At 41.9% G+C, this 12,310-nt stretch overlaps 2 protein-coding genes across 5 annotated transcripts in view; one reads left to right on the top strand and one right to left on the bottom strand.

The window, feature by feature from the left end:
* Positions 1–12,310, top strand: part of c9h1orf53 (chromosome 9 C1orf53 homolog) — a 485,525-nt gene that overhangs the window by 427,573 nt on the left and 45,642 nt on the right. The gene's annotated exons all lie outside the window — the stretch shown is intronic.
* Positions 1–12,310, bottom strand: part of dennd1b (DENN/MADD domain containing 1B) — a 104,464-nt gene that overhangs the window by 52,710 nt on the left and 39,444 nt on the right. For 3 of the 4 annotated variants that reach the window (XR_013505108.1, XM_078285831.1, XM_071906927.2), the window contains exons 4-8: positions 12,226–12,275; positions 11,021–11,140; positions 5,244–5,313; positions 3,306–3,386; positions 1,877–1,936 (exon numbers count right to left, since the gene is read on the bottom strand). Coding sequence is in view for 3 of the 4 variants with exons in the window: in XM_078285831.1 (XP_078141957.1) it covers positions 1,877–1,936; positions 3,306–3,386; positions 5,244–5,313; positions 11,021–11,140; positions 12,226–12,275 (381 nt within the window). In the remaining variant the exon portion in view is untranslated. The remainder of the gene's footprint in view (positions 1–1,876; positions 1,937–3,305; positions 3,387–5,243; positions 5,314–11,020; positions 11,141–12,225; positions 12,276–12,310) is intronic. The other variant, XM_071906928.2, reaches the window with a different exon arrangement.

The following is a 12,310-nucleotide window of genomic DNA, read 5'->3' as shown; positions in this document are numbered from 1 at the left end:
ACATTTCCAAGACAGTATTTAGAGGAAAACATCACATTTCATTTGGTAGGCTTAAACTACACAAGGTCCTAACTGGTGACTTGAGCTACTGTTGACATGTTATGCAAAACACTGTAGAAATAACATTTTTGTTTAAATACAGGCTAACATACATACATAAAATATATTAGAACCATATATGATTAAGAGTATGCACATATGAAGAGGCATACAAAGCCAGCAACCCCACCAACAGTATCACCAAAGTAAAAAGAGAGAAAATGCCCATCACCCAGAAGAGCTGATCAAGCTCAGACAAAAAAAAAAATGAAATTAACCTTTGTCAAGTTAGTAACCTGCAACCTGAGTTTGTCAGGACTTGGCTAGAGCTGCAGGATTCCCTCCAAGGCAGTGGAGGTCTACAGTTCTGTAATGGCGTTTATTAAAAAATCTCTCATGAAAGAGCTGTGAACCAGTATGAAATAATTGGAAATTGATAGGGTAACAGAGATGTGACTCTCTCTTTCCTAGATGATTTGAGATAAATCTCGATATGTAGTAAGCGACTCAACATAGGAAAGTTATGTTTGAGCCGGTCAACAATTTGATATGATTAGATTCATTTTTTATTTGATCTGATACGATACAATTCAAAACAAAATAATTTGCCTCGATTCAGTGTTTACCTAAACCATAATACATTTTGTCCTTATTTTGACTTGGGACTGGGACTGTGGTAATCAACAAAAAAACCATGTGGTAATCAACATTATCTAACTAATTCAAGATTATCCAAATAACTTCTCAATGTTCCCTGAATTTTACATTCTTTCAGTAATGGGAAAAATTTGACCCACTGCTAGAAATATGAAAAACCTAATTCCAAAAAAGCAAGACAGGACTAAATAGTACTTATAAGATAAATGATCCAGATAGAACAACTGTGGAAGTGACCGTGTTTCTGCAAATTAAAGAGATTGCAACAGATTGTAATGATAGAATGAAATGGACACACTACTTTTTTTTTGCTTTTGGTTTAAATTTCAATGTTTGGTTTGCTGTAAAACAAACTGAAATGTTTCACTCACTAAGTGCATGTGTGCAAGTGTGAAAAAGCAGAAAATAATTATCATGGGAAACCAAACTCTACAGTGGAACTGAAGTTAACTACAGCCACGTTCACAAAGGGAGGGTCGTAGTCGTAGTAGAGTGTGACATGGATGAAGAAAGAAAGACGCAAGAGAAAGAAACACTAATATAGGAATTCAGATTCACGATGACTGTGAAATTGGGTTTCCCCTGGTCAAAAGATGGCCAGTCTCTGTCTGTCGCTCATCCTCCCTCTGTCTCTTGTTCTTCCTTTGTGTGCTGTGTGCTAAATAATGTTCCCCTGTTGGTCTTACAAATACATGGCTGTGTGATAATCACACACAAGCCACGCTCCTCAACTCAACCCAACAAGTCCCAGGCCTTCATTGGCTGTTGGCTTGCTTATCTGTTTTTTTTTCAAAGACATGTTTATATAAAAACATGGAATGTGGGTTAACTGGAAAGGCATCAAGGAGATTTTTTGAGCACAATTGCCTTTGCTTTAAACATAAACTATAAAAGAGAGAGATAAAAAAAACAAAAAAACTTTTGATATTCAGAAAGAGAATACAGCAGTGTGGAATGGCATTAATCATTTACAAAGTTTGATTGTTTTCCAGAGGAGAAGAAACATACACCAAGGCCCAGGATAGTTTGTTTTTGTTATATTTAAAAAGATAGCGCAGCTTATTTGGCCAAATTGGAAAGCCGTGGCTCCCATGCGATTAGTACAGCGGCGGTTTCAGATTTCACAGCAGCCTCTCTCCCTCCTCCCGTTTCTGCCGCTCACTCATTCCCCTCCACTCACCGGCTCCTTGCTTCGCCGATCTCTCAGTACTTGCCCAGTGGCAATATACAACTGCTCATTCTTGCACATTGAGAGGGGGAGAGAGAGAGAGAGCATAACAGGGTTCACACATGAAAGGGGACAATGATCCTTTCTTGGCTGCCACGATAAAACAAAAATCAGTCATTTAGGGAATAATTCTGCTTCATCAATTAAATATCAAACTAGTGGCTTCTCCAGAAAACAGATGAAACCATCACCTCTGTTCTCCGGGGCTCCTTTTCCAACCAAGCTCTGAGATCGAGATGAAAAGATTTTTTTTTTTTTTATATGTAGCTAATAAAAAAACTGACAGAAAAATAAGATATCACAAGGAATCTTAATTGAACTTGTTAACCCTCATACAGATATATTGATTACCTCATATTAGTCTCGTTATGTTATAAATTCGTCTGTGTAATTAGATGCGTATCCTTCTGAGAATTACGGCGCAGAAGGGGAGCACAGTAGCTTGTTTAATTAGTCCAAAAAAAGGAACGCTGGTCCTCAAGGACAAAGGCTAAAACCGAAACTCTTTTGATCCCATTACGGTGTGGAGTCTAAACAACTCAAAAATAGAGATATTAGTGAACAAAACACTATCAGTTTAGCAGTCCCACGGAAAAACCATTACTTTCTACTTATATAGGCCAGGCTTATGGGAAAGAAAACTGTTTAAGAGTGAGTGTTTTATGTATGAGCTGGAAACACCCAGTGAGATAGTGTCAGAGTGAACTCAAACACAGGCCGACTTTGAGGGACCTGCGCTCGTTAAGCCGTTTCACTTCTTGATAAGCAGCAGACATGGCGAGTTGTGAAAGAGCCCTTCAGGTTTAAACATGTCCGGCACCGGCTTATCACACAAAAACCTGTTAGCGCCACTTCTTGGTTCCAAACAAAGTGTCAGTCCCGGGCCCTCTGCGTCTCTCGCTCTGCTCCTGCCTACTCCATCTTAACCTCCTCCTCCTCTCCTCTCTCTGTCTGATCATCCCTCCTTTTTCCCCATTCCATCATAACCCTCAACCCTCGCCTCTATACTTTCTGTCAATCTCTCTCTACTTCTTCCTATCAAGCCTTGGCGCTGCCCTATTTTCCTCCTGTCTGTTTTTGGCGACGCCATCTTTGTCTCCTCCTCTCCTCTTTGAGTCCATTTCTCTCTCTATGTCTCCTTATTCCATTTTTGTCCCCTCTTCTTTGTCTCTATTTCTTCTATTCCACCTTTCGCCCTTTGCATGTCTCTCTACTTCTAACTACTCTAGCTAATTGTCATCACCTGCTTTTCCTCTTCACTCCGCAGTGTCCTTTACCCCATAACGTACCTCACCCTTAACACTACCTCCATCCCTCCCTCCTTCTTTCTGCCTCTCCTCTCGCTTGTCTTCCCTCCGGTAAGGTGCAGATCTGTACCTACCACACTCAGGTTGACTGGCGTGAAGGGCTTTGGCACGGGCAGATCATAGAGAGAGTTCAGCATGTCATTCAAGTCATTTTCCTGGGGGAGAGAAACAAACAACAAAGAGACAAACACAAAAACAAAAGACGAGTGAGTTTTATTTAGTTTTTTGGTTAATGGCACGAATTAAGTGTCAATCTAACAACAGCGCTGGGATAGGCGCTCCCGCAGACCGGGGGGCAATCCTGAAGCGAGGCCTGAAGGGCTCCAAAACATTCGACTGACATCCGTTTAACGAGCAATGGCGAGGTTAAGAGACGGCTGAGCGCGGGGCTGCAGACGCTTATTATCCCGGCAGCGTTGATTTACGGCCGAACGCGGGCTGTCAGTAATTAAGCAGGGGTCCCCGCTCCAAAGACAGGGGCTTTAAGAAGCCATCAGAGAGCTGGCTCGACCACAGAATGGGCCCCGAGATTATTCATCCAGCATTTATGGGCTCCACGACAAGACTGCTATTTACGCTCTCGGGCCTCTAGCTCTGGTGCTGCACCGAGAGAAGAGAGGGGGACAACGGTCTGCAACACGCACTTAAACTAAACTTACTACCGCGAACACAGAGGTCGGAAGCTGTTGTTTGTTTTAGCCTCGTTCTCTGTTTGCTCTCTCAGAGAAGTTTGCTTTGGTTTTGCCTATGAGCCATTGCTTGTTTGAAGGAATGTGTGTGTGTTTGTGTGTAAGTGCCAGAGAGAGAGAGAGAGAGGAGGTCAGGAGAAAAGGGGCGGCAATATACAGTGAGAGAGGGAGAGGGAGGGAGGGAGGGAGGGATGGAGGGTGTTAGGGTGTGTGCGATCGAACAGCCTCCTGTCATGAGAGGCTCAATGCTCACACGCATGGTCAGCAACACGGCCTGGGGAAACAGTTCATTTACCCCTCGCCTTAAACCCTCATCGCTCTTCTGTCTTGGCTCGTCTGTCAACATCCCCCTCTCGCCTGGAACGGACAGCGGGGTAAATAGAAACCAAATCATGCACACTAACACTTCAGTCACCCAGGATTTCCAGCAATCTTTCCGTCTCTCTCTTCCTGACTTTCTCTCTCTCTCCCTCTCTCTCACACACACTCTCACACTGTCTGTCTGTCTGTCTGTCTGTCTGTCTGTCTGTCTGTGTCTCTAGATTAGTTTATCCTGTTGAATTCATTTCAAATGACAGACCTGAGTGTGTGTGTGTTTGTGTTTCTGGGTGTCTACTTTAACAAGGCTCGGTCCTGATCACTCCTCTCTCAGCAACTTGGGAGAAGCAGGGACTACATGACAATTGAAAGCGGTCCCAAAGCTCTATGCATCTCTCCTTTGCTCTCTCTCTTCCCTCCCTCCCTCCCTCTCTCTTTCTCTCTCTCTCTCTCCCTTTCCCTCTCTACAGTCTAAACATGGGAACATCACCTACACCCTGCGCTAGAGGCTGCACATCTCCACAGTTTGTTGCATATTTTACATTTCCCCTCCCATTGCTAGTACAATGCAGTGAATAGTCAGGGGAAAAGAGTTTTGTGAAGTGTGCGCGTTTGTGTGTGTATGTGTGAATGTGTGTGTGTGTGTGTGTTTCTAAACGATTTGTTTTCCAGTAAATCATCAGGAATAACTTCCAGTGTCAGATCAGCGTTTGGTCTGTGAAATGTCAACATTGTTGCTGCTAACAACGAGAGCCAAGTCTAGCCCAAGACGGTGAACACAACATGCACACAAAAGACAACAGCATACAGAGGGAGAACAGAATGCAGAAAATATCTTACCACAGTACAGTTTCAGAAACACAAAACTGTGTGTTCTCGCTTCTCAGTCGACTCATGCTATCATTTCTTATTCTTATATGGAACATTGTTTACTTATACTGCACTTAATGTATATACAACTTTAAATGATTAATACTTGTTTAATGTCCAAAAAGAGATGATTACCTGGTGTTTAGTTAAGTAGTCTGCCAGGGTATTTAGCAGCTTGTAGTAGATTTCAAACCATGGGAGATAACTGGAAGAGACAAAGATATACATGAACATATTGTGCATGCAGAAGTTGTAATTCACATTATCATCATGTCAACATCAAACAGGATGTGCTGAAACAAAACAGTTTACGGCCAGGAAAGTCTTTTTATTATTAAAGATTCTTCTGTCATTTCTGCTGTATTCAAAAGTAGAGTTTCAGTCTCCTGAAAACTTTTTTTTATGTGTCATACTTCTTTTTCTTTCTGCATGGTCCAATGTCTATAAATAAGCGAAAATTTGCCTTGTACTGTACAGTAGGAACATTTGCACAGCGTGCAGTACAAGTGTAAGTACAGTCTTACAGTATTATGTGTGCTGCTCAGTGTCACTGACCTATTGCTTTCATTACAATGTGATGATCAAAAATCTTTTAAGACATTAAAAAATGCAGCACAATGCATTGCATTATCAGTCCCAGCTATAGCTAATCCAAACACAGAGAGTCTTACATGCAGCTACAGTGAGAACAGTGGTAAACGCTATCTAGTCCTTATTACGACATTCCTCGTACCCAGGATCCTGTGCATGCTATGCATTCCTGTCATGTCTGCTCTTTGAGCCGGTGGGAAAGGAGGGTGGAAAAAAAGAGGGATTTAGTTTCTTCAACAAAAAAGCGCCGGGCCACCGTAGCTTTCGGTGGATGCAGAGGGATGCTATGGTTTACAAGCATGCTGCTCCCAGATGCACAGGCTTAGCTAAGGCACAGCCCGAGATGCCTCCTGCCTCCCCTTTCCTCCTCTCCCTCTCCCTGCTTCTCTTTCTACCCTTCAAATATTAAAAAAAAAAAAATCCTTTGCCTTATCTAATTAATGAAAAATAAATAAATTCATTAACAAGCTCAAAATAATTTATACTGCAGTGTTTGTGTTTTAGCTAATCACTAAGTACACCCACCATAAGCTAAAAGCATCTGCAGCATGGCTTTCTTTACAAGGTTGACATATTCTTGGCCAAGTCGACTTGGTTTCGTGGTGGAAGATGGCCAACATTTTGTTTGGGCTTAGAGGTTGTGAGGGCTCAGTTCATTTAATGTTATGCAATCAAACTGTAAAAACATGGTGTCGTATCGAACCGAGGTATTGAATTTTTATTTAGTTTTGGTTTTTAACATGCATTTTTGAACACCCCTTGAATAATGACTCTAGATTAGGGCTGCTTAGCATTGACACGAAGCACACAGAAACTCCCATAAATGCTTCATTAACTTTGTTTGCCTGAATGCAGGGGCTGAAAAGTAAATGAGCAGCCAAATTAATCAATCAATCAAAAGTGGACCCTCATTTGCTCACTGAATTCACTGAGCATTTGTTTATGTCATTATGCGGACACGGTCTATTTTCAAATACAAAAAAGTCATTAAAACAATAACCTCATCCGCATTAAAAATCAGACAAAATCAAAAAGCAGCAGATAAAAACTGCTTTTTCAATTTCCTTGGTCATATCATAATAATTCTGTGTGAGGACAGAGGTTTGAGTGGGTGAGTTGTTATAAGCCAGTGAGGTCCTGCTCAGGCAGTGGGCTGGATACTGAGGAGTTTCCAGGCCATGGGTCACTGGCTGCTCTGTAGACTGGAATTAACAGACAACAAGAAAACAATAAAGTGAACCGAATGCAAATTTTCATATCGCTAAATCCGCAAGGGGCCAATGACAGGCCGGGTTCCCGGGGAAGTGCAGCCAAGCGCACCAATCAGAGAGGCTGAGTGACCATTAGTCTGAAACAATCAGCCTCTTAACATGCCAATATTTTGACGTCTGCATGAAGATTTACTGCAATCAGGTCACACTCTCAGGAGAGACTAAATCAAACATGCGTATGTTAATTTACATGCTGACCGGATATCAACCTGAAGACCTATTTCTGCCATGTCAAACAATATACAGCGCTCAGATATCTGCATATTAGGTCAGTTTACGTTTAACCATTAGGCAAAAAAGAATGCTAAGTTCAGTCTGATATAATGACTAAGAGGCAGGACAAAGCCTTAGTATTATCCGCCTCCTCTTCGCCTTTTGTTTAAAAAGCCAGGCTCCTGGACGTTAATCCTTCATTTTTCACAGTTGAAGGGGATGTAAATAGGACTCTCGCTGTCAGAGGAGCCGTCAGGCCTCACAGATCTCACAGTCATTACACTCCTACACCAAGGTGCTGTAAATCCTTTGTTTTAGAGGCAAATGCATGATCGCTGGTGGAGGCAGCCAACCACAACTTATCAAGATATCCACTGCTCAGGAACACTCCTCCAACATCTTAGCAAAATAGAAAATGGGGCTTTTGCTTTATTTAAATGCAATGAAATGAATATAACTTAAAGGTGGAATGTTTTGTTTTACTTATCCTCTCCCCCCCCCCCCCCCCCCCCCTCCCTCTCTGTTGATGTAAAGTTAAAGTTTGGAAAGCTCGGAGAGATACTCCTACTCTTCACAGTTCATTGCTCAGATCTGTTTGTGCTTCGCAAATCCTCCGATAGAGAGAGAGGCATCCATCACTGGCGCGCTCAATGCGTGGGGGCCCCGCAATCTCTCCTGCCATTTTAAACACATGTCTTCTCAAAGTGCCATGTACTCCAAGAATGAACCAGCTAATCTGCGGCCCACTCATAACCCCTCATGCTCCTCATCCCCGGCTCAGACCACCTAACAACTCAGAAGAATCTGGCATGAGACAGCCGCATGGACGCGCCATTAGCCCTCGCAATTATGCTATTACGGATGGGAGCTTCCACAAATACCAATATATCTGAACTAAGCCTTTCAAACTTTGTTTTCACAAGCACTGTATATATTCACAATAAAAAAAACTATGGCAATATAAAAAAAATGCAAAAACACATAATTTGCAACATCTCCATATATCATGTGGACACTGATTGATTACACCTTTATATTGGAGTACTCACATCTGCCCTGTTTGCTGCCATAAAGAACCTGTTGGGTGTTAAGCGCGGCACTGTTATTCCTATTCCCCGGATGGGTCTTAAATCTCCCTCAACGCCCAGGCCCTTGTAATCATAAGTCATCTTGCACCTTGTAGCCGGCTCAGTGGAAGATTTGATTACACCTTTACTTTCCCGGGTCAAGGGTTAAGTACAGGGAAGGAAGTGTCCTCTGGCGGCCCGCTAAGTGACCACTAACCAGAGCAAGGCCGTCCCTAAAATGCATCCCAAAGCCTCAGCCATCAAATAAAACTGAGGAAACCACCTTTTTCATCTCCGAACCACTCACATGTCCAACGGCAATTTCTTTCTCCCAAATGTGAAAGAATGAACATGAGAGAAGACGGGGGGATAACAGCGTAAAATGGAACCGTTGTGTTTTGGGTTTTTTTCTTTAAAGAGGTTTCGCCTGAAGGGAGCGTGGCCCTTTCGGCCGGGGCTTTAGCCGTGAGACTACAAAGGGCTGTCCACATAAAACTGTCCTACTCATTAAGGCACTTCCTCCTGTAAGCAGAGGTGACAATTTTATGGTCCCAGCACTTCAACAATCACAGAGACGCAAACTGTTTTAATTACTTTTATTCTATATCCATGGGAAATCATAGATTAAATGAATATAGATTAGTGGGCCTGGGCCTTCCTGCCTCGGATTTTAACTAGACAAATTGACACACATAATTCTTAAAGATCACAACTTTAATTTTCAGTATTTTTTTTCTTCCTTCCTCTGTGGTTGTGCATTTTAAACTGGAGAAATCTGCTGTCGTTTCCTTCATGCTAACTTACATAACTAATATGTCAAAAAGGAAAGCAGTTTGAAAAACAATAAAAAAGAAAATAAACTTTTGACCAAGAGCCTTGGCTCTCTCATTTGATATAAGAATCCCATTTGCACATTTTTCACATATCTATGAGATATCTAAAATGCATGTTTTTCTTATCATGGTTTAGAGTATTTTCACTAATCTTTTCCCAACACAGTGGGGTCTATTTTAAAAAAAAACAGAAGAAAAAAAGATCAGGCAAAAAAAAAAAAAAAAAGAAAGAAAGAAAAAAAGAGAAACAAACAACTGGGAAATACACACACAAATTAAAATACACACAAAAAACTTTCTATACATTATTTTATTATAAATGAAGCAAGCCATGCAAACTACTCAGAATGCATAATGAATTTTATACATCATATGTCAAATGAATTAGCATGTCGAACTCAGCGAGAGGGACAGGGGAGCCTCTGCTAATTGGCAGCGAAGCTTCATGCATAATTATGGGCCAAGCGTCTTTGCCGTCGCACTGTGGCAGTAGCCGAATAACGAGGAGAAAAGAGAGAGACAGAGAGAGGGAGAGAGAGAGGGAGAGAGGGAGAGAGAGAGAGAGAGAGAGAGGGAGAGGGAGAGAGAGAGAGAGAGAGAGGGGGGGGGGGGGGGGGGGGAGAGAGAAAAGAAAAACAAAGGCCATGGAAGCTGGCCGGGAAGGGTGGGTGGTGTGGGGAGGAGGGACGCTGTTCTTCACAGCAGCTCATCAGGGCAGCGACAAACCCACGACTGTCCATCAACAGCCACACATACACACACACACACACACAAACACAGACAGACAGACAGACAGAGGCGAGAGCAGCACTTACAGAATCGCTGCTTTACATTAACAGAGAAAAGAAAGGGCTTTTTGTTCCTTTTTTCACTTTCTCAAGGTTTTTTTTTTTTTTGTTAAACTGCTTAATACAGTCGTTAAAAATGGATTTGTTTTGTACACTTTTCTCAGTTTATTCAAAAGTGCATGCAATACACTAGGTTGTGTTGATCGTTTGCTATTTACACTGAATAAGCCTGTCCACTGAGATTAGCACTGGAGTGCTCCTTCTTTGTAATAGTAGGGTAATTACATCTGCAAAAACATTGTGTCAACATGCAATTACATGGGAATTAAATGATAATAGCCTTTGTTGCACAGTAATTAGATGGAGAGAATGCAATTTTCCTGTGTTTGGTCTCCTCATTTATATACATTGTGATAGGAACAACCCACCTATGAAATATCAAAAACTGCACAACTTTTGGGTAATTATGAGCACATCACTAACATCTTTGTGTGGGCAGATGAGAATATAAATTTGTTATTCTGGCATAGTGCAGCTTAGTGTGAAGTGTGAGGATCAATGGGAATATTGTCTCGCTTTCAAGATCTGGTAAATTAATATTTGCATCAGACTTGAAAAATAAATGCAGATATTAAAAAAACATAACAACAATTTATGGTTCTGAGAGGGGTCCATACATAATTTGAAAATAGGCAGCTTCGATCGCTGAGCTTGCCTTGCTTATTTGAACAAGTTAATGAAGACACTGGTGTTATAAAGTCTGAACAAATTTACTTCTACGTATTCCCTTTGATACTGATTCTGAGAGAAAATTGATGAAACACAGGAAGTTAAATGTGAAAGGTTGCATTTTGTATAGTTGTATTTGTGAAGTGCAACATAATTCTCAGCACATCCAGTTGCTTCTAATTTTGATATTTGTATAATTTGTGGAACAAGAATAAGTTTATTTTTATAAAAGTTGCAAAGCTGGTGATACACTGTGTTCAAAGTGCAAAGACTCAAATCAACTCATTACATCAACTGGAATACAGAATACATCCAAAATGTATGCACTTTGTAGTATTAACTTCAAATAAAACATTTAATTAAACTAAATAAAGTGTGTGTGTGTGTGTGTGTGTGTGTGTGTGTGTGTGTGTGTGTTACCTGAGCAGACATATGCAGACCCGGCAGCCTTGAGTGAGTCGGCAGAAACCAAACCTCTGTTTGCTGTCGATGTCCGTCAGCACAAAGGTGAAGTTCTGCCCCACCTGACTCTGGGACACCCTGGGACAGGATATGGGGGACAAACACACACATGCAAATTGTTAGGACCATATGAGTGTTTTACACTCAATACAAGAGAGTGCAGTAATCATACAATCATGTAAATTTGAAGCGCAATATATCAAACTCAAAAACAAATTCTCTACCTCAGTTTAAAATCTCACCTTGAACTAAATCTCCAATCAACATCCAAATCTGATACCGCACATTTCCATCATGGCTGGTTCAAAAACTGTAGGAAACCTCGCGAACCCAAAGGTAAATACTGGAGAAGCTCAGTATATTCATTGACCACTAGATGGCAGCAGCTCAGCTTCAGTGAAGGAGCGTGCTGCCTTTCCCCGCCCCACCCCCTCTCTCCCTCTCTCTCTCTCCCTCCCTCTCTCTCTCTTTACAATGGGACTTTTTACATGTCATTCTCCATGCTGAAAATAAGAGCCCAGTACTCTGCAGGGAGCTGCTGGCCAGATCAGACCTAAATTATGTCGAAGGAGATACGCTCCCATAGACTTTCACACACGTGCACTCGTGAACATACTACTGTGCGTGTGAACACTGACACACACAGTATAGGCAGGTCATCCTCATCAGCATCATCATAGTTGTTGGTATCATTATCATTATTATGAATATGTGTTGTCATCACCATCATTGCATCATTGTCATTTTTTGGGGTCTTTAGTGAATAGCTGTGATGTTTGCTGCTACAGTGAGTGTGCATTATATGTAGGAGAATGTCAGATTTGTTAGGGTTCAAGAGCAGGAAACACACACACACAGACACACAGACACACACACACAGAGCTATCATTCTACTTTGACAGTCAGTGAATGGTGTGTGGCTCTACCAAGCACTGATGGTGATTTGCAGCTCGCCATAACACTATTGTGTGACGCGCAACACACAGCTCACCTCATTTCCTTGTTCACACGTATGTGTCTTTGTAAGGGGGAGGAGTGCTTCTATGTGTACATGCTTGTGTGTGTGTGTGTGTGTGTGTGTGTACATGTGCACGTGTGTGAAGGAGGTGTAAGCGGGCTACAGTGCAAAAAACGGGGAAGCGGGAGAGGGAGAGGAATCGTACCTTTCCACGTCAAAGGGAAAGCAGAACTTTGGTATCGTCTGCAGGACCTCCTGAGAAACCAGAACAGAGACAGAGAGAGACAGAC

Source organism: Centroberyx gerrardi, chromosome 9 (assembly GCF_048128805.1).
Source record: "Centroberyx gerrardi isolate f3 chromosome 9, fCenGer3.hap1.cur.20231027, whole genome shotgun sequence".
Classification (NCBI taxonomy): domain Eukaryota; kingdom Metazoa; phylum Chordata; class Actinopteri; order Beryciformes; family Berycidae; genus Centroberyx; species Centroberyx gerrardi.
This window is presented reverse-complemented; position numbering and strand designations above follow the sequence as displayed.